Here is a 23,762-nt window from a genome sequence, read left to right as displayed (position 1 = left end):
TCGTAAGGCTATGATCATACTTGCGCGATTCAACGATGGGAATCCAACTGTGATGTTACCGTAGCTTTACAGGTGACTACGTTGAAAACGCTTCCTCATGCTAGGTCATGTTACCTATACGTGCCTATTATTAAACATGATATATAAAGGGGTAGACCATTGTTTTAAATTCAAATCGAATCAGTGAAAAAGTTGTTCCGTTAAGAAATTGACAGTAGTCTTAGCAGCTTGGAAGGTTAAGGGTTAACTGATCTCTTCTCAGTCATGTCGTATAGAGAAGGAAGTGAGCACATTACCACACACATAATGGTCTATATTTGTAGCCAAAGTCGGTCAGGAGGAAACCAACGTTGAGGTTACGAGCATGAAACCGGTGATGATAATGATGAAGGTTTATGATTATTTTATATTAGTATCTTGGTGATAAGATCGACTCTTATCCGGTCATCGCTCTCCATTATTTTCAATAACTGTCATAGTTCGAGATTTAAATTTGAGAGGCATCCCATGACATCCAAGTTTTTGTCTACATAATACGGATGGAACGGATACGTGATCACGTGTGTCCGTAGCTGAAAGTGACGTGTACATAAATATTATTTTAATTTCAGTTCAAATAGTAATATATGCGATTCACGTGAAACGATATATCGTTGATTTCAATATGAAATTCGACGAATTACGAACATTTATATCCGATTGAAATATTTCTGCGATGGGAATTATTTTTTGTATATCGAATTTTCACATCTGATTATTGCAGTTTGGAGTTTAAATATTACATTATTAAACAGACGTCGGGACACTCTGGGGAGGTAGCATCTATCCATATATTCAAATCAAAATAAAAATATACTTTATTCAAGTAGGTTTTTTTTATGTTATAGGTGGCAAACGAGCAGGAGGCTCACCTGATGAAAAATGACCATTACCGATGGACATCTGCAACACCGGGGGGCTTGCAAGTGCGTTTCTTGCCGGCCTTTTAGGAAGGAGTACGCTCTTTTCTTGAAGTTTCCCAAGTCGTATCGGTTCGGAAATATCGCCGGCGAAAGCTGGTTCCACAGAGTGGTTGTTCGAGGCAGAAAATGTCCTAAAAATCGCGCTGTTGTGGATTTTACGAGCACTTTTGAATCGTCATTTAACAAAGTATATTAAGTAAAGCTACCACCGGTTCGGAATGTAGATTCAACCGAGAAGAACCGGCAAGAAACTCAGTAGTTACTCTTTTTCAACATTTAAAATACAAAGTTATGTTAGTTAAATACAATAATCTTGTTGTTGTTAATAATAATATGTTTTATTTATTAAGTAATAATACTAATATTTTTTACGATTGAATTTATGAATCGACAAAGTTAAAAATATCTGCGGGATTTCTTATTCTACTACCAGACAGCAATTCTATTAGTGCTCCGGTTTGAAGGAGAAGTAAGCTAGTGTAACTACAGGAAGAGGGGATAATATCTTAGTAGCCAATGTTGGCGCCTTGATGATGTAAGTAATGGTTAATATATTTTACAGTGTTGACTAACTATCAGATTGTAATAATACAAACCTAACCTACTTAAAATAAAATAAATAAATTAATTAATTATTAGCCCTTAGCCCTTTATAAAATCCCAAATCATTACTAAAAAGAAAAGCACAGACACACAACGATCAACCAATAAACTTCGTTTAAACTTCTTGAGCTTACAACATCAACGGTAGGATATATATATAGTTCAACGTATAATTATAAATACCGTTAGATTATAATCTATCTCGAAACTTACTGCTTATATTTAAACGCCTTACTTTTCCGTAGATTATAATCTACCGAAGCTAATTAAAGTTTAATTATAAAAACTCTAACTTAACCTAACCGAAAGATTATACACTATCGTACTTTAATACGTTTCTATGTAAGTCGTATCTCCGTTTACAATCTTACAGACTCGCGAGATAGATTATAATCTAACAATATTTACAGTTTTACTGTGACATATACGTTTAATTGTACTTTATTCACTCTGTAATGAAAACGGTGGAAAAGAATAACTACTGAGTTGGTACTGATCAGTTTACACGACGATTCAAAACTGCTTTTATAATCCTACGTGAATAAAAAATGTTTTGATTTTGTCTGAATTCAATTCAATGCACATCCCACCCCCCATTTCTTTCTGCTACTTTAAAGGACTTACGTATAAATTCAATACACTGACGGTTAAATAACGCGCCTTTACAAAGGTAGATGTTGTATAACGGGTGTTAGGAATATTTCAGTTATTCACACGTTGCGGTTTCTTGTTTGAAAAGAGGTATGCGTGGCCTCGTGTAATATTCAAGAGGTGGACTGTGGCAAACAGCTCGTGGCACGAGGTCAAGTATAGTGTTACGGAGATAAACACGGCGAGAATAATAAAAACAAAATAAAGCGCATGCAACTTGACAACCGTTTAGAGGGGTAATCTTGTCGCGTCAGAAACGTTTTGCAAGTAAATATATATTTGGATTTCTACTTATATCAATTTATACTTTTTATTAAAATTAAAGCTAACACCGGTTCCGTATGTAGATTCTACATAGAAAAAAGTAACTTAGTACCTTATATTTTTCACTAATTATATTACATAAGTGTACATTTTATTTTTTGTGTTGACTATGACTTATAATAAAACTTTACAAAAACAATAAAAAAAATAAAAATAAACTACAATACGTATATTTGAATTTAAATTATTAATTATCTTTGTTAATAAAACTATTGTTGCTATATCAATCGATCGGCGATAATTGTCTCAGATTATAAAAAAGTGAATACAAATTCCCGCTTTTTCGGAGCGACGCATCTTTTTGTTAATGCATTATTATAAGATGGCAACACTGTAATTTTCCGCGTACTCCATCTGCCTTTTGTTTAATCATATGAGATCAGTAAGTGATTACTATTATCCACTAATTAAATTATTTAAATAGGTCTATGTATTTAATTTCATCATTATTTATCCTGCATGAATCAACAAATGGCAACTCCACGCTCATTTAACAACTATCTTTAATGGATCAATAAGCCTTATTCATGTTTTCACATGAGATTTAAATCAATAATTTGGTATTAATTTATTACTGTTTTTCCGCCCTGGATTTACGCGTATACAATAAGAGTATACAAGTTTTATATTGAAGAAAAAACATAACATAAAAAAATTGCTATTTTTTCTTTCTGGTGATTCTTGGCTTATCTCTACTATAATATGCATGTATTATACATATAAATCTTTCTCTTGAATTCTGTTTATTGATAAAAACCGTATTAAAATCCGTTGTATAGTTCAAAAGTTCTAAGCGTACAGATGGCGGGAAGTGACTTTGTTTTTTACTATGCAGAGATTATTTTTACTTGATAGTAGAGCTTTTAAAACACAATTTAAATATCAAATATTATATCGATATAACATTTTTCCAAGGTTGTTGGAGCATTGGCAATGCAGGGAATGGTCAATATTTCTTGCAAAGCCAATGTCTAACTGTCGAATTACCATTTAGGTTGCCCGTTTGCTTTGTCTGAATCGTAAGTCACGCTTAAAATTAAGTCTGGAGTTTTAGTTTAGAAATTTACACATACATATTCTTCTTTTGTATGTCATATCTATGATATTATACAGACAAGACGATATTTATAATTTGATCTAAATCAAATTATAAATAAAAATAAAATCAGATTTATTTTTTTAAATTGAAATCTAAGTATTAGTTTTTGAATACGCACAAACAATGTTCAGCGAATCTATAACACAATTAGGTTTTTAGTTCATGATCATATTTAAACATTAAACTAGGAAATTATGTCACAGACCGAAAAAAAAAGTGCTGGTCTACATACGTTTAAGTAGATACTCGACCTTATTCCCATCAAAGGCTATTTACTTTCCCTATAGCGCCTTGCTTTTATAATTCAAAGATTTCGCTCTAGTGCCATTCATTGCTATTATTATTCTGAAGGCGCTTCATTTTGCTATCGTTTTTTAACAGGCGCTTAACTTTTGTTTAAAATAAGCGCTAATTTTACACTGTGTAATTGCAAATCTTATTCAAATACGTATTTTACGTGTCCAATTAGTCGAAAAATTTTGTCTTGCATTATTAAACCTCAAATGTTTAAAGTTTTAAAGCAGATAAATCTAAAAAAAGGAATACAATAACAATCCTAATTTATCGTAGCTAAAGATTAAAATTTCTTAAAAACATTAACAGTTTATAAATTCCTAGATGCTATAAATTGACTGAATCACTGGCTATCTTGATCAGATATTGAAAGCCTCGCTACACACTCGAGCCACACTTCGCTCTTGTATAAACCAGTTTGTGCAGTCAAGTATATATGGGAACTGACAGCTTGAAAACTCACAAGATAGCTTATGTCATTGTTAAAACTTGGTCTTCAAACTTGGCTCAGTAGATTTTGATCTGAATTTATTTTATCAAAAATAATACAATACTATCTCCATAGAGGCGTAATCCGTGCTTTTGTTATACATACGTTATTATTTAAGTGCTTAAGGTTTATTTTTGAAATTTAAAATACCAGATCTATCTTGATTGCAAATGGCCTTTTATGGTTTAATGGTCACACGGTAGTAGTGTCTTCAGGGTCTGCGAACCCCCACCCCCGCCAACTAATTTGGGGGAAATGGGTAAAGGCGTCATTCCAGCGACAAAAAAAGGGGTTAACAATCCGTTCTACCTGTTTAAGAGAAGTATGTTGAATAAAAATATAATCAATATTCTTAAAGCTTTTTAACTGAGACTAACGTTACAAGTTTAGTTCCGCCATGACAGTTTAATTTAGAGAGAGAGAACAATACAACTACGTCATCATATTTTTGTCTCATCTGTGCCTACTTATTATCTTTTGTTAATGTAAGCAAATATCACTGTCCATAATGGCACCTAGAAACAAGTCGATATTCGATATGCTACATTGTCAATTAATACATTATTATATGTTCTGTCACCAGAGTCGCCATTCTAACAACGCACTGTAATATCGTCGTAACAATTAAATATTGTAAATTATATTACAATACATATATCTATACTCAATTGCCTTTCATTACATCATCCACAAGACATTTAAGGCAAACATCTATTACATTGTCTATAACGATATATTCCTTTTCGTTCAACATAAACCTTCAAACTGGAACAAAACGATACTAAATATTGATTTGTGGCAGCAAATCTGATATGACATGTCATTATTCATTTATAGACATCTTAATACCGACTACTAGTGCAGAACAGACTAACATCAGTTAAAAGTTTATATCTTACTGCTGGGCAAGGACTTTATCTAAAGAAGAAGGTTTAAATCATTCCATCATTTTACTCCACTATGAATGGGTGGCATAAATGGCCGAAGATGTTCTCACTGCCGAACGATGGTGGATTATAAACACAAATTAAGCACACAACTTGATTGGTGTTTTGTTTCAAATGAAATCGAGAGTAAATACTAGTCAAGCTAAGCTTAATAAAGTTGGAACAATTAAGTGTATATAAAAAATAGAACATAATGAAAAAAAAAAAGTTTTTTAAAGCAATGAAAAAAATTATAATTATCAGAATTACTATTGTTTAAATTACAAAACAATATGACGCAACAAATTAGCTACTAATAAACTCACAACATCGTGATTTTATTACGTTTGTTTTCACTGAACTCGATCTCGGGATCTAAAACATAGATGTTACATTACATACATTATACATTAACAGCCTGTAAATATCCCACTGCTGGGCTAAGGCCTCCTCTCCCTTTGAGGAGAAAGTTTGGAAAATATTCCATCACGCTGCTCCAATGTGGGTTTGTGGAATACAAATGTGGCAGAATTTCCTTGAAATTAGACACATGCAGGTTTCCTCGCGATGTTTTCCTTCACCGCCGAGCACGAGATGAATTATGAACACAAATTAAGCACATGAAAATTAAGCGGTGCTTGCCTGGGTTTGAACCCGAAATCATCGGTTAAGATGCACGCGTTCTAACCGCTGGGCCATCTCGGCTCTTAAAAAATAGATAACAACTAATATATTCAGAGAGTCCTCTAATTTCTGACATATACTTAACAAAACATACAAATATTATAAATAATTGAATCGTCATTACACTGGATTAAATTATATCTTCTAGTTACCGCATAAAAGATGGAGAGTTAATTTAAATATAGAAATAAGTACTCATGTAACAGTTCTTTGTAGTAGAATAAGGGCTATTTTTATTTTATTTTCTATTAGCTGCCACCGGTTTGTTATTAAGACCTTCTATATATTCTACCGAGAACGATCACCAAGAATCTCAGTAGTTACTCTTTTTTCTCTCTTTTCCTCAAACTAAAATGATCATCTATCCTGCTTGAAAATCGTCAAATTTGACTTGTACGATCTATATAATATAAGAGCAACAAATCTTATGTATCAATCATTCTGTTAACATTAAATCTTATAAATAAATATCAGGCAAAGTTAAAATACCGAAGAGGTTGATGACGTCCGGCCGATTTGGGTCTCGGCGACCAATCTAAAGGGAGACCAATCGTATACGCAGGAAATGTAGCAGTACACAGATGTGTGCGTAAACTCTCATATCCACACTCTCATAATCCCACACGACCGGGAGTCAGGTGTTTTCCGAGGCACAGAAGCGTACATACTTCCAGACTGTTACTGATAAGTTTTCGACAGAAATACCCTATAACTTTTCGGCCTGACCTGGTGCTTAAACAACGACTCTTAGGATCAGTGCCCTTATCCACTAGACCAACGAGGTAAATTGGTGTATCCATGTGATGTAACATTTTAGTTATAGAAAGAAGTAAAGTGAACTGGCAGAAATTGTCACGGGACAAAAAAGCGTTATGATCCCTCCAGGCGACTTTCATCTCTCTTTCTCTTTGTCTCTTTCTAACATTTACGGTTTTCAATTCACGCTGGATTTTTAATAACAATTTCATTTCTTGTCGTTTAATTATTCACGTTATTAATTTATTTCATTGTGCCTGCTCCTTATCTATATCTATACATATAATAAAATTGATCTGTCTGTTTGTAATATTAAAATAACTGCGTTTTATTAAAAGCATATGTATGTATGCACGGTACACATACCAAAATATCATTTCTTACAATCCTTGTCTGTCTGACTGGTTGTTTGTTCCGGCTAATCTCTGTAACGGCTGGACCGATTTTGCCGGGACTTTCACTGACAGATAGCTGATGTAATAAGGAGTAATTATTACAACAATAATTTTCTTTGTTAAATCCAAAAGCGCACGAAAGCGCGGGCACAGAACTACATAAAATATACCGAAAGCAACTTCGTCCCAACCACGATCATCTCTTTTCTGATTTTAGTCTCAGATTCTTGTAATTTTCATTGCTTATAAGTTTTTAAGCCGTTTTAATTTAACTCATAAACGATCCTTGAGTATATTTAAGTTGTTCAACAAACATTTTTTTCTTATTTAAAACTACCGAAACTACTTTTATACACCAAAGTTTAAAATGAGATCTGGAATTTTACTCTTGCGATATTACATTACAATGTCAGTGGCTCCTATTTCTTTAGACGGAAGGGTCATTTTGCAACAAAAATGTAAATTACCAGAGGTTGAACGTAATTGGGGGAGTCATGGCGAAATTCGAAAGTAAATTTGCTAAAATAGGTCAACGAGAAATTTCAAAATTTTCAGTTCCTTATTTTATTTCGAATGGATTTTATTTTGCTTGTTTGAACTTATTTTATACATTGGTATATTTAATTAACTGTCTTTATTTATAGGTTATATGCAATGGCGACATCGACATGTAAGTGGTCACCATCGGCCAAAGACGTGAGCGATGTAAGAAATATTACCCATTCCTTACAGCACCAATGCGCACCAACCTTGGGAGCTAAGGATGTTGTGTCTCTTTTGCCTGAAGTTGCTCTGACTCACTCACCTTTGAAACGGGAAATTTGTGTTCCCGTTTCTAAGTATACTAAGTAATGCTGTTTGACAGTAGAATATCTGAGGAGTGGATGGTATACGAGCCTGGATAAATGATACAACCAAGTGAGTTAGTCATTACTGGTTATTCATTTAACTAAATACCATAGACAATGAAGTTACTTTCATTGTACACTGTGGTTATCTGTCTATGTTGATAGAAAATTAAATGTTCAACAAAATTATATATTAAATCAATTGTTATATTATAAAATTCATTTAAAATATATTCTATAAAATACATCAATTAAGCCGTCTAGGGAATCAACAGTACTCTCGGCTAGGGGGAGGGAGCGTCTAATTGGTCCGCTGAATGCCTATTTTATGGCTCGGTGGCATTTGTAAGTGATTGTAAGATATAATAAATAATATTATAAACGCCAAAGTAACTGTCTGTCTGTCGGTTTTGATTTCACAGCTGAATCTTTGAATCGAATTTGAAGAAATATGGCATGGAACAATCATGAAGGAAGGATTGGTTGATAATAAATTGGCAAAGAGCTAGTTGGACCCACACTCTAAGTTTTCCGTTGTTATTCACTACTCTACACTCGTAACAGCCGGATTTCAGGGGGAGGTGGAGGGAGGCAGATATTAGGTACTCTATGTCATTTTCTGCACTAACAATTTTATTATGATTTAAGCAGTTAACACACGAATAGACAAGCCAACTATATAATTTACAATTTTAGTAAAGATTATGACAGCGACCGTGTTACATGTTCTTAAAGTATATAATATATGTATATATAATATATGTTACGTCTATATAAAAACAGCCTTGTTAGGCAGTGTGCGTAGGTATAAAGGGTGATCATTTTTGTACTTGATATTATATATCTATTTTTTTATTGTAAAGGAAATATGTCTCATGGTATGTTCATTTGGATTAATGTATGAATTTAGGACTTAACTTTGACGTATTATTAATAATAGTGACATGTTCTCTTACATTATTAATTGACTTACAACGTGTAACGAATTTCTTTGTCGTATCTTTATTGTATTATATGAAAATTTCGATTTCGGTAGTTTTATGTCGGTTAAAGAGCAGATGGCTTACCTGATGCTATGTGACTGCCAATGCTAATGAACATCTGCAACCCTTGGGCTTGAGGTTTGTCAGTCTTTAAGGAAGCATCAGGCTCTTTTCTTAAAGGTTTCCAAGTCGTATTAGGTTCAAAAAAATGAATATCGAAATCTGGTTTTACATAGTGGTGTACAAATGATCTAACATGCGGATAAACTGGTCGGAAAGAGCTTGATCGTCGAAATTTATCATCATTATCAAAATTTGAGAATAGGTGCATTGACGTGCAGTGCCCAAAGGGATGGTGGTACTTACGATCCGAGTGGCCCAATTACCTGTGTTCTTACCACAATTACAAAAAAGAGTATTTTATAATTTGGATCACAGAGGACCCAATAAAATGATTTAAATTTTATATTAAAACTAACTATATAACAGCAATTATTATCCCGAATATAAGTTTGCATAAGAACGTTGGAGGATATTTATTTTGTAGAACCATTTCAAGTAAACCTCATCGCTAACGAAACTCGATTCAAAATGAATAAAAATAATATATTTGCAAAACTAATTGGCTATTAAATTAATTATTTTGTTAATGTAAAATGCATTTCAAACAGATTTATTGCAGGTCGAATTTTATTAATATTAAAACAATTTGATTTGTATTTGATATATCACTTTATACTTGAAGTTATTTTCTAGCTAGAATCAATTTTAAACATTAGAAGTCGGTGTCTAAACAATACAGAGTCTTTTTAGGCATTCCACAAGGGTCTCTTCTGGGATCCCTAATATTCAAGTTTTTTGTTAATGACATTAAATCGAATGTGACTAACTCACGACATATATTTGCTGATGACGTAATATTAACTATACCCAACTATGGTAGAGTTCTTGCAAGAAGATCTTTAAATAAAAATAATCCAGTGTACAAGTCAGCAATCAGCATAAAAACAGTTTTTCAAAAAGAAAGTTATAAATCGGGACTTATTGATGGAAATCACTGCTGGCAAAGTCGTAGAAGTAATCTAGATCACTATTCTTCAATAAACAGAGTCACGATGAAATACAACAATAAAAAGAGACATTGATTTATATTCAACAACACATTACGTAAATTTAAATACATTCAAATCGACGCCATAAAAGGGTGGTCTGTCCTCATCCGTCATTTACTGTCATTGTATTTTAATTAATTTTCTTTTTGCTTCATTTATATCAAAATATTTGATAAAAATTCTACTAGGTTTAACATTTATTGATTGCTAGTCGGTGAAGTAAGCACTTATGTCCATTTTTTAGTAAAGAAATTATTCATTTTGCTAACTTCTAGTAGAATTGTTTACGAGACTCAGTTGAAAAGCTAGCATGTCAATTGTAGAAATACAATAAAGTATTGATAACGAAATTTTGACAATTCAGCTAGCCGTAAGAAAAACGAATCGTTATTTTGAATATAGAGCTTTAGTAAAGCATTAGTGATGAGAATTCCATTATAAGCAAATAAATTTCATACATTCACAGCCTGTAAATTTCTATATAGCCAGTAATTAACTCGATGTTGCCATTTTATTACGTTTGTTTTCACTGAATTCGATCTCGGGATCTAAAACATAGATGTTACATTACATACATTACACATTAACAGCCTGTAAATATCCCACTGCTGGGCTAAGGCCTCCTCTCCCTTTGAGGAGAAAGTTTGGAAAATATTCCATCACGCTGCTCCAATGTGGGTTGGTGGAATACACATGTGGCAGAATTTCGTTGAAATTAGACACATGCAGGTTTCCTAACGATGTTTTCCGAGCACGAGATGAATTATAAACACAAATTAAGTACATGAAAATTCAGTGGGTTTGAACTCGAAATCATCGTTTAAGATGCATGCACACCACTGGGCCACCTCGGCTCTATAATCACCAGAATTATTACTCGCGACTTTGCTCGCCTTTTAAGAGATCGTGTACAAACAAACATTTACAAAAAAAGCTTACAATGAATGACACTACCTACTCTCTATTCCACGACATAAAACATTATTGCTCATGTTGGCACCGCATTGACCTTGAATGAAATAAATGTCTATGAACGAAGATTAAAAGGTCGTCCATTTTTAGTATGTTTATAAAACAATATTTACTCGTGTGAAGTCTGTGAAGGATCGTAGAGTTACGCTGTCTTGAATAATACGGAAGTGTAATGAGGTCTCTATTACGTTTCAGCGCAAAAAGATAGCGTCATGCAATAGATGGTATTGTTAACGCATTCTCACATAAAGATTAGTTTACGAAGACATACCGAATTATAAGTGTGATCGTATTCAACCGTCGAAGAAGACGCATAAATCATATCGAAGAAAACACTCAATATTACTGAACAAACATGAAATTTCTAACATAATTTTTCTTTATTTATTAACGTTCAAAAAACAATTTATAAACAAAATATATTACTTAACACAAGATTATATAGATGATAAAAAGGGTGGCGCTTATATTAAATACATTTAATTGAATTTGATCGATATAACTAAAGAGTCGAGATGGCCCAGTGGTTAGAACGCGTGCATCTTAACCGATGATTTCGGGTTCAAACCCAGGCAGGCACCACTGAAATTTCATGTGCTTAATTTGTGTTTATAATTCATCTCGTGCTCGGCGGTGAAGGAAAACATCGTGAGGAAACCTGCATGTGTCTAATTTCAACGAAATTCTGCCACATGTGTATTCCGCCAACCCGCATTGGAGCAGCGTGGTGGAATATGCTCCAAAACCTTCTCTTCAAAGGAGAGGAGGCGTTTATCCCAGCAGTGGGACATTAACGGGCTGCTAATGATATAACTATTTTCTTAAAAGAATAACTACTTAGTTTCTTGTTTGGTTTTAACTTTACATTTAATATAATTCTGTGTTTCATGCCGGTTGTTCTCGGTAGAATCTACATTCAGAACCGGTGGAAACGTTACATTTAAAACAATTATTTTGAGTGACAATTGAAAAGTGCTTGTAAAAGCCTACTCGATGAAGTATAATTTGATTTGATTTTAATATGGAGATATTTGCGTCCACCACATCTGCCGGACAGTCCAAACGCGATAAACTTAAATACTACCGAACGTATTTAAATACGGTTTTCACCAATGAACGGAGTGTTTCACGAGAAATTGTAAAATTTATTTTGTTTGGATTATGACATCGATTATTATTGAAGAAATGTAAACTTTATCGCCGCGGACAATACTAATAAAGTTATATGTCTTAGGATATAAATGTCTTATATATACCTTTATTCTACCTATGCAAAGTTGGGATAGAAAGCTATTATTATATACCATTCGCCCTGACGGGATAGAAAGCTAAAATTTGGAACATAGGTTTATTTTAAACCGTAAACATCCGTTAAGAAAGGATTATTTTGAGGGGAGAAATGGAAGAAATAACTATATATGGATTTAATTTTACAAAGGACGGACAAGCTAGTTGAATTATATTTTACATGTTACCTTTTGAATACTTTTACATTTATATAATTTGTAACCTCAAAAAATCTCTCTCCTGTTTTTCCATTCTTCTTGCTTTTTATTCTTGAGCGATCAAACAAAGGGTGTTACAATAGTAGATATTACTAGCAGTTCAAGAGTTGTATCTTGTCTACAATGGTTTGCAGTATACATTTTATCGATCCTATTCCTGTTTGTGTAAACTGCAACGCCGGAGATATCAAATCTCCGTTTGGATTGTTTGCAAGCGATTATTTGGATCTAGCTTAACTGTAAATAAAGCTCGTTATATCTTGAAATCTGTGATCGGTTAGCGGAAATTCTATTTCAATAGCAGCCTTGCTTCTATAGACAGGAAATGTAGAGTAAACGAACGAAATAAGGTAAAATTTTAACACACACAGAAGTGTATAAGTAAATGTACTTGGTGGGAGGGCTTTGTGTAAGCTCTGGGTCATAACATATTCTACCACCGAACATAGTGTTTATACCAGTTTGGAGGACGGGTGAGCCAGTGTAACTGTGCAGGGGACATAATGTCGTATTGCGCCATCATATCAGGTGGCCCATTTGCCCGTAACTATATCGTAAAGAAAAAATGCAGATGGCGTATTTACTTCCCAATTGGGAAGTAAATAAAATTCCTTGTACACGTGGACGAAGTCGATACGGGCGTCTAGTGTATCATCATTGTCATTATATATATATCATATTATATATATCATTGTGTTTATTTTACGCTCTTAAAGTAAAGTTTCACATAAGACCTTTTGTATACGTTGATAAGCGAAGCCGTGACTGAGGAGATCATCGTAGTGGATTATAATATCATCACTCACCTGGTTTGATGCACGACATCCCGCACGCGCCATCGCAGAGACATTTCTTCTTTTTACTCTTGCAGTCCTCGTCAGAAGAGCATTTTCGAAGACACTTTTGTCCCTGGCAAAAATAATTCATCATTGTTATTTTTTATATCTTTTGAATTTCGTAAAGTTTTGATTTGCGTAAATATTTACAAATCAGTTAAAATTATATGATCTTTTTTGACGTTTGTATCGCTATTTAGGCATATAGCGTCTTTTTCCCCGAACCGCCGGTAGCTTTGCGCTCGATTCAGCTCTATAACATGACGATTCAAAAGTGCTTTTAAGAAATTATTATATATAATATTTTGATTTTGAATAACAATATGTACAGTGTACACTCTCGACTAAATTTAGCCACAGCTATTCCCAACAGTGTACGTTAAACAACAGTGCATAAGTACGTACGTAAACCCAGAGGCACTCTATGCCTTGTTTAGACTAAGGCGATGGAAATTTAAGAGGGAATCAATAACGAAATGTTCCAAATATCAATCATCACATATTTATTATTTTTCCTTATATAAATAGTTTGGTTTGGTACTTCGTCGCTTCAGAACAGCTTAACGGATCTGAACGTGGCACAAAGATGGATTACAGTCTGAGCAGCACGTTCATTTGTCAGGACAATATAAACCATATTGTCCTGACAAATGAACAGTGTCCGTGGGATGGATTTGTTATCCAACACCTGCAAACCCTCCTCGAACTCTAGTAGGGCGGGAAATAGGTAGTAAATTATATTTATACTTGTAGGGCGTTGTGTCTATCTGAGTAAGGACCACCTATTATTCGTTCCAACATCAATTATTCTAATACGTAATAGTTTTGCTATCTATTGGTGTGTTTCTGTTTGAATGGTGAATGAGCCAGTGTAATTCGGTGTAAGGGTCAATTTGGTTTGGCAGTTCTTTGAGTAGTGCTTATTTCTATGAGCGGTGGTGACCAATTATTCAAAAAACATCAAAATATTATTTATTCCAGTAGGCTCATGAAAGATCTTTAAATCGTCATATTATTGTAGAATTAAATGTAACTCGTATTGGAGCAGCTTGGTGGAATATGCTCCAAACCTTCTCCTCAAAGGGAGGAGTGGAAAATTTACAGGCGGTTAATGTAAAAAAAATAATTTTGTAATATTCCTTATATATCGATGTTTTTTGGGATGAGCTTTGAATTTTTCAAACGCCCATGTTAATTCATTCTCTCGTTGAAATACTCATTCATATTAAAATTACAACTAAATTTTGACCTATAAGAGAAATGCTTTGGTACGGAATTTCGAAAACATGAACGTTACTTACCAGTAACGTAGCCTGTTCTTCATCTCTGGGGCACTGGGCTGATGGTGAGTTTCTCGGATTCTTGTAAACTCTTCCGTCATCGTCCGCATCAGCTCTACTGGGTGTGGTCTCATCTTCGTCCTCATCCTCCTCCGTCGTTGGACTCGGGAGCGAGGAGACTGGAACAAAGTCAAAGTCAAAAATCTTTATTCAATATAGTATATTATAGTATTATAATATATTTAAGTGTTTACATGATAGTCAAAAATCTATCACCGGTTCGGAATTTAACACCTCGGACCTGAGAAGAACCGGCGAAAGAAACTCAGCGGGATATTTTTTTTAATTTTTTGTTTCTACTTTGCATGTACAATAATAATTAGTATATTATATTTTAGTTATCTGAAACAGCCTGGAGGCGATCATTTCTTTCCCAAGGTGTGCAGTCAACTAAAAAGTCATTAGTGTTGTAATATCCTTTAGCACACAAACGCTCTGTAACGATTCTTTTGAATTTTATGTCAGGCCGAAAAGTTATGGGGTTTTGCTGTCGAAAACTTATCAGTATCAGTCCGAAGTCTGGAAGTATGTACGCTTCTTTGCCTCGGAAAACACCTAAAGCCCACTCGTGTGGGATTATGAGAGTGAAGATATATGAGTGTTTGGGCACACATCTGTGTACTATATAATATTTGCCCTGTATAATACGACCTCCGTGGTCTACTAAACTGGTCGGTCGTCGAAAAAAAAAAATTGTTATCGAATATCCCGCGTGAATTAAAGCCATAACAAAAAATATGTTTAGATAATATTATATAAAAACATATGTAATAGAAAGAGACCGAGGATAGAGTGAGAGACATGCCTCATATTTACCGTACTATAAGCTGAACAAAAGAACCCTATTCTCCAGAAATTTGACACAAAAAAAAATTGTATATATTTCATAAGCAAAGGTTTATATTATAAGGCTTCATTAACTCGGCCTGCGCAAAACCAGGGAAGTATGAAATGAGTAATTTGTTTAAGGAAACCTTGAATGATTTTTAAGAAAGACTGTGACAATTTCTTCTAGAAAGTTTTCTGACGTCACGGTAGTAGTATTTTTTATAGGTTTCTTTTGTGATTTATTTTAGGAAGGCTCGAACAAATGTGATATTTGATGGCATAATAAATAAGACTGAAAAAGAAATGAGAACATAACATAAGAATTTAATTGACGAGGCTTCGAATAATATTAAATATTATTATTCGGGTTTAATAAAGAATTGCTCATTAAAATTTGTCTACAAACGGCAAAGACTAACAATCAAAACGTTTACAAAAACCCTACCCATGAGATGTACCTTAAGTTTTAAAATCAAAAAGGTCTCATTAATAGAGCTATTAATTGACGCAGAATAGACGACCCTTTTGTCGGGGTTAAAATGATATCCAAAATAAAACGAATTGTTAAAGGTTGTATGTATAAAAAAGGTAAAAATACTCAAGACCTTTATTAAAATCAAGGCAATGATGACCGATTTTGGCGACGACGACCATTCTCAAGAGACACTAATCAACTATACGGGATTTATTATAGAGCACCAGTGTGAGTAAAAACACGTTATTTACATAACCCAATGAGGCACTACGATAAGAGCACAAAATTTTCAGGCGCAGGACCAACGGCTTCATGTGATTTCCGGCACAGACGTCTATATAAAACCTTCCAATATAGCCAAAGCTATAAAGGACTGTGCAATCAAAATTAGATCTTTAAAACTTGTAATTGAATCTTCAATCATCAACCAATCAATCACAAGATTGTAGTTCATGGATGTTAATTAAACGTACATAATCATACAAAGAGTTTTCACTGTAAACCTCTTGGAACAAGATTTTTCAAGTTATAAATGGGTTTTTAGACAGCTGTGTAACCTGTGTTACTTGCAAAGTCAACAGCAACCCCTATCACACGAGACAAATAGTGCAAACGACAAACAACGTCAAGCGATATTCCACTTTAATGGTAAATTCGTTTCATCAAATCAAATCAAAATTGAATTCAAAGTGACACAGTCAATGCGTTCATTAGGTATTCTTAATAAAATCATATTTCAGCTACACGACATTCAGCAATCATCCTATGAATGGTTTTTTTGTCAAATAAAATCTAAATGTATTCATAATTTAATGAACCTTTAATTAATTATTTTACTATTACGATTACAAAATGCCAAATTTCATATTTTCAAATTGAGTTAACAACACTTGAGAAGAAGACAATGACTTAACGGCTCAAATTCCAGCGAATTTATGAATTGAGCGGATGATGGTAGCCCGCTACCTATATGACATAAAAACCTTCCAAACTCTGGGTTGATATTAAAATTTCTTGACGGAAAAATTAAAAACCCCTTATTGGCCTGGCTTGGGATTTTAAGCCAAAACTCCAGCATCTGTAACATTATAAGTCCCTAGAACATCGAGGCGATCAACACTTAAACGTTATGTGTATATACCATATGTAGGTATGTACCTACACACCAACACGGTGTTATGTCATTGGAACTCATAATTAATTATACAATGTTATTAAAACAATATAACTATTTAATTTGAAATTAATTATTCAATAATTTGATAAAAGCGCTCGTGCGCGTTTGAATTTAACAATAAAGTTATTTTTGTAGACTAAGTTGCTCCATTTTACATCAGCTATCTGCCAGTGAAAGTCCCGCCAAAATCGGTCCAGCCGTTCCAGAGATTAGCCGGAACAAACAGAAAGACAAAGATCAAAATGGAAAAAAGGTTATTTTGGTATATGTACCGTGTATACATACAGATGCATTTAGTAAAAAGCAATTATTTTAATATTACAAACAGAAACTCCAATTTTATTACATGTAGCATTATTTTATGTGGCATAATAATTAAGACTGGCATAAAAAGCATTATTTTTTTTGTTAAAAAAGTTTGATCTGCCGGATAAAATCACCTCACTGCGAGGGATTATATCCTTTATTTTGTCATCCTGGGCAACTGAAATTAAACTTCTATATCATAATGTTCGTGTAAGTAAAAGTACCTACAGTTCACAATCTTTGAAATTAGCTCATGAAAACACAAGAAGATGAATAATAGAAAGACCCCTCTTCCTCTATCTAGTTACGAAAGGTAATTTACTGCTAATGCAATGTGAACTTTAACACGATATATAAAAGATTCAATTTAAATAACAGGAGCTTGGTTTAGATTTATTGTATTCTGAACTCTAATTCTGTTGTTGTTGTAAAATTAGTTAGACCAGTTCTTATTTCATTTGTAATGAAAATATACATGAATATTTATCATAAATAATGTTGATTTATTGTTAATAAGATTATACGATTAAATCACTTTCGTTTAGGAACAATACAGATTATAATATAATCTATAATTCTTGACTAAAGGTCGGTTCTTTTTTTTTAATTCCCTTTAGTAATTATTATGTTTTTTAAAACGATATGATATTATTCAGTCCAATAAAGTTACAGTACATTAAAGTTTTTTTTTTTTATATTTTATAAAAAAAAAACTTTAATGTAAACTCAGCAATTTTATGATTAAATTAACTTAATTGAACTTCACTAAGACACAACACTGAAATTAAAACTTCTTTTATAAAAAAAAAAATGTCATGATTCGACTTATGATAGGGTGTCATGACATTTGGCGGCAGAAATAAAAAAACAATTTCACGTTTCAGTTAAATTATGTTAGAGCTATCACTATATCGGAAGCTGCTTTGATTGACAGATATCTACCCCATTGCGGACATAGAGGATCGAAATGGTAGGACTAAGACAAATGCATATATAATGATGACAACCACATGGAATTTTCAATAGGGAGAATAGCAGATATCAAACGTCTCTCGCCACGCCACTCAGTCTGAACCCATTTGAAAAATGAGAAAGACCAGTCATAAGGGCCCCTCTATACACTGTGCTTTATATTATTTGGTAGTAGGGCTTTGTGTTGCTTTTATTATCCGAACTCTTCGTATAAAGCAACACAAAGCCCTAGTCCTGTAAATAATAATAATTATTACAATAATTCTATCAATGCTTATTATTTATTTCGACCAACACAGATTATTATTAACAAACGCATTAGCAAACAATATACAACATAAATTAATACACGATATGACCAAAATAATAATTGAATTCCACGGACACTGGCTGTAATTGATTTAATTTAACGAGTTAGAGAAATAAATTAAATCAAATCGAATGAGACCAAATTTGAAATAAGAATAATTATATAGTATAAATATTATATATATAACAATAAGTATCATTTTAGAACTATTCATGAAATGGTGTAACGTGGTCGGTCGTGCGACCACAATGCGTCATCGTATCCTGTGTTTGTACCTTTATATGAATGTCTATGAGCAATTGTGATCAAAGGGTATATTATAATTAATTATTAAAGCAGGTGTCACATTTCTCGATCGTCTGCGGTGAGTTTCGTGTTTGTTCTTACGGAATAGCTCTGTTGTATCTAAAACATAGGATGTTTGACTTACGAAGTTTATCATGAAAACAGGCCACGACTTGTTTGCTATGTGCAACGCATATGAAACCGGGGTTGAACAACAAACTTATGCAACGTGAGGACGAAGTTAGCTCGTTAATGACCCAATTCTGATGCTCAAACGCGTTTGTTTAAATAAGTGTAATGCGTTAAGTAACACGCTGTATATCCCATTGATCCTCCTCTCCCTTTGAGGAGAAAGGAGAGCTTATTCCATCACGCTGCCTCAATGCTGATTCATAGATACAGATATGTCACAAAATTTATTGAAATTAGACACACGCGGGTTTCCTCACGATGTATACCTTCACGCCATACGCGAGATGAATTATATACACAATTTAAGCACGTGTAAATTCAGTGCAGCTTCCTCGCTTGAACCCATCATCATCCATTACGATGCACGTATTCTAAGGATAGGGCTATATTGATTCTCCTATTTTTTCTCTTCGTCTCAAAAATACTAGCACGTAAAGCATTAATTTTATTCATAATTACTTGGTGATTGGGCTTAGTGCAAGCCTGCCTGTGTCTGTGCGACCCACTTTTTTATATTAAATGCATTTATCACCCCATAAAAATATGATGGCACAAAATCCAAATTAAAAGGTGAAATCATATCATGTAATGTCTACATTAAAAGCTAGCTAAATGGTAGTAATGTATGTCTGTGATTAGCTGAAACGCGATCTAGTGACATGATCCACCAATGTAGTTATAAGAGCCATCTAACACATATATGTCAACTTCCATGGTCATCTAAGAGCCTCGGAGACTTAGACTATAAACACATGCAACTAAATGACAGAGATACAAATATATGAAGTCTCTCTTACACTTCCTGTCATGTAATATCGTTTGGTAACATGATATTTGGTGAATAAAATGATCTCTAATAACTCTCTTTATTGGATTATATTTATTTCCTCTTCAACCAGATGAAGGTAGTGGCGTGAAGGCTGAAATGAGCGTGGCGTAGAATAATCAACTCAAATCAAAATATACTTTATTCAAGTAGGCTTTCACAAACACTTTTGAATCGTCATTTTAAAAACTATATTAAGTGAAGCTACCACCGGTTCGGAATGTAGATTCTACCGAGAACAACTGGCAAGAAAATCAGTAGTTACTCTTCTTCAAAATCTAAAAATACAGTCATGTTAGTTAAATACAATTATATATACTCTATTCTCATAATAGGAAAAAAGCCAAATAATCAGCATTTGACAGCAAATTGACGCGATATCATTGGTCGAGAGCATGATTAAACGATGATATTCACTATGGATTTGCGAAAAAATGGCGTTTTTGACATCGACAAAACTGTCATCGGAATTTTGGAAGTAAAATTAAAGTGGAAATAAGTAGTTAAGTGTAATAGTGTTGTATTATAAATAAAGATATATTAATCATAAACTCTTAGTAGTGCACAATATAGCTGATTTTTTAGCAATTCGCATAAAATACGTAAAAGGTTTGTTTATCTTTTTTCCTACATCCTGGAAGTCAATAAATAAAACAAAAAAAAACTTATAAGATTTCCTCAAATCTACTACTGACCATCTGAAATCAAATAAACAGGCTGTCTTTGTACCACTCACTCTTTTATTCAAAACTGGCAATCAGATTTTTTTAATCATTGTACACGAAAAATATTATCTAAGGCTTCCATGGTTGGTGGCACATTGATATTGTGTACAGATAGCGATGACCACTTACCATTCCACAAACCACAAACATTCCACAAACCATTCTTCGTCTGCCTTCCATTGGGAAAATGCTTGACAAGATATGATGATGAAGAACTTTAAATCTAACAATTAAAATGGTATCAAATACCAATTACTTGGTGGAAGAGCTTTCAGCAAGCTCGTCTGGGTAGGTACGGCAATCTACCGTCAAACAATAAATAGAATTTTGTTCCAGTTTCAGAGGCAGAGTATCTATTGGCATATGGGGAATGATTAATATATCTTTATGTACCAATGTCTATGGTCAGTGATAACCACTTTATATCAGATGGCCCATTAATTCGTCTACTATAGGCAGACATAAAACAGACAACTTTGAAAAAATTCCTGTAGAAATCCCATTGAATTTCTCCACTGAGTTCTTCTCAGAACTGATGTATTTCTTATCAGAACGATGGTTAATCAATGGGCAAATTAAATGCCTATATCTATGGTTTTATAAAAAAGAAGTGTTGGTTTGCTTAAACGCGCGAATCTCTGGAAGTAACAGTCGTATTTGATAATTTATTTTTGCATTTAGTAGCCTAATTCATAAGGAAAGTAGCATTTAACTTCACGCTGCAGCCCACGGGGGTGAAGTGGGGGGAAAATTATTGGCAAAGTGATTAAATAAATTTGACTCTTGACTTCTTGCTAATCAAATTAAAGCCTCCTTTGTAAGACACCGGGCAGATGCTGCTTTATAAAAAACAGAGTTGATTAGGTTAATCTATACTAATATTACAAATGTGAATGTAACTCTGTCTGTTACGCTTGAGCCGCTGAACTTATTTAGATGAAATTTAATAGATAGTCTGACACCCGGGTACGGTAAAGGTTACTTGTTTTAATTCACAAACTTAGTGGTACGTACCCGGGTTTGAATCCACAATCTTCGGTTAATTAGGCAAGAGTATTCAGAAGCCCAAAGTTTGGAGGTTTGGTTGACATACACACACGCGCGCTCACGCACACACAAAAACACAGACAGATATAATAGTTACTTCAAAAAATAGTATATCAAATAGTCTTCAATGACATTCGTAAAATCTTTGTATTTTTAAAATAAGATTTAACTCTGATAGTTTGTTGTACTTGAATTACGACAGACGTTGAAACTTGTATTTTTAAAGATACTACAATAACTGTTTTAGTGTTGTTGTTAGACATTAAATTATCATTCCAGCTAAATTTACTTAGTACGTACAATGAAGTTGTAAATTTGTCGAAATAACATTAACTTGATATAATTATATATTCATTATCACAAACATGTGCGCGGATTCATTTGATTTAAATAACATCAAACGATAAGTTCAAGTCAATTTCATCATCATCCTCCTGCCCTTATCCCAATTTACTTGGGGTCGGCGCAGCATGTCTTCTACTTCCATACTTCCCTATCTGACGTCATCTCACAAGTAACATTCTTTCCAGCCATATCCTTTCACACAATCCATCCATCTTTTCATTGTTCGTCCCCTTCCTCTATATCCATCCACGTTCATGCTCAAGACCTTCCTCATTCCTTTGCATAATATGACCATACCATGATAGCCGCCTTCCGCTTAACTTCTCGAATTGCTTAAAGGTTAGAAGGTTTACAGAATTGTATTAAATGAAAACCGTTTTGGAATTTTTGTACATTATGATTTTATTCTAAAGACACACCGGTTCGGAATGTGGATTCTACCGAGAAGAACCGGCAAGAAGCTCAGTAGTTACTTTTTTTTCAAAATCTAAAGATACAAACATGTTAGTTAAATACAATTATATATGTACGTTATGTCTCCTGCCTGGACGTCAACAAGCATTAACTCCGCGCTTTTTTATAATCTATAAAATCTTGTATCGAATAAAATGCCTTCTTTACCGATGTAAAGTAATTGTTTTCGTTCCACTGCTAGACATGTTTTTCCGAATGTACTTCCTTTTTCTTTTCTTAAATTATTAGTTAAATAATAAATAAATACAGATTCTACAGAAAAGAACCAGCAAACTCAGTAGTTACACTTTTCCATTTAAAATACAAAGTTATGTCAATCAAATACAATTAAATGTATATAATATACTCTGCCTGAAAGTCAACCAGTACTAACTCCATGTATTTTCATCTAGAATAGTTTCACGGATTATTTTTCGAAAGTCACGTAAGACACAGAAGAAATTTTTCACTTCATATCTCACCGTCTCTAAATTAGCTTCATTCATCAAACATTCATTCAATCTGTCGTTGCATTCAAATTGTTGTTTAAAACCGTTCTAAATATCTTTTTTTTTTCGTACGTTACATACAAATTGGAACTTGACCTGTCAATAATATGAAAATATTAAGAGTATGAGGGTCAACTTGTATCAGTTTCTTTTATGTAAGAAAATGAGGCATCATTCAGCCTTTTGCGAAGCTGCCGTACAAAAGCTCTTTGACTCAACCCGACCTTGGCCCCGATACCGATTGTTATACCTCTATGGCCTCCGTCGCACCTATTTTTCTTTACTCGAGATAGAAATTACACCAAAACAACTGCCATAAAGCAATATTTTTAGCCATAAAAATAATAATATACGTAACTCCAGCCTCTTACCTATCTTATAAAAACCACCATTAAAAATATCAAAGAGTACAAAGTCAGTCTCAATTGTCTGGCTGCTCTCTAGTTATATATTAAAAAAAAATGATATTTATTTATATTGAAATAGGCAAAGGTATTACAGTACACGGCTTTATCGTAAAAATAATTCTGCT

The 23,762-nt window shown here is 33.5% G+C and overlaps 1 protein-coding gene across 3 annotated transcripts in view; it reads right to left on the bottom strand.

Annotated features, from left to right (window-relative positions):
• The window catches only part of LOC125073443, a 131,898-nt gene that overhangs the window by 60,009 nt on the left and 48,127 nt on the right, over positions 1 to 23,762 (bottom strand). For all 3 annotated transcript variants that reach the window (XM_047684273.1, XM_047684274.1, XM_047684275.1), the window contains exons 2-3: positions 14,742 to 14,899; positions 13,411 to 13,513 (exon numbers count right to left, since the gene is read on the bottom strand). In XM_047684273.1, coding sequence (XP_047540229.1) covers positions 13,411 to 13,513; positions 14,742 to 14,899 — 261 coding nt within the window. The remainder of the gene's footprint in view (positions 1 to 13,410; positions 13,514 to 14,741; positions 14,900 to 23,762) is intronic.

Source organism: Vanessa atalanta, chromosome 24, assembly GCF_905147765.1.
Source record: "Vanessa atalanta chromosome 24, ilVanAtal1.2, whole genome shotgun sequence".
NCBI classification, from domain to species: domain Eukaryota; kingdom Metazoa; phylum Arthropoda; class Insecta; order Lepidoptera; family Nymphalidae; genus Vanessa; species Vanessa atalanta.
Note: the sequence above shows the minus strand (reverse complement) of the source record. Positions and strands in the feature narration are given on the sequence as shown.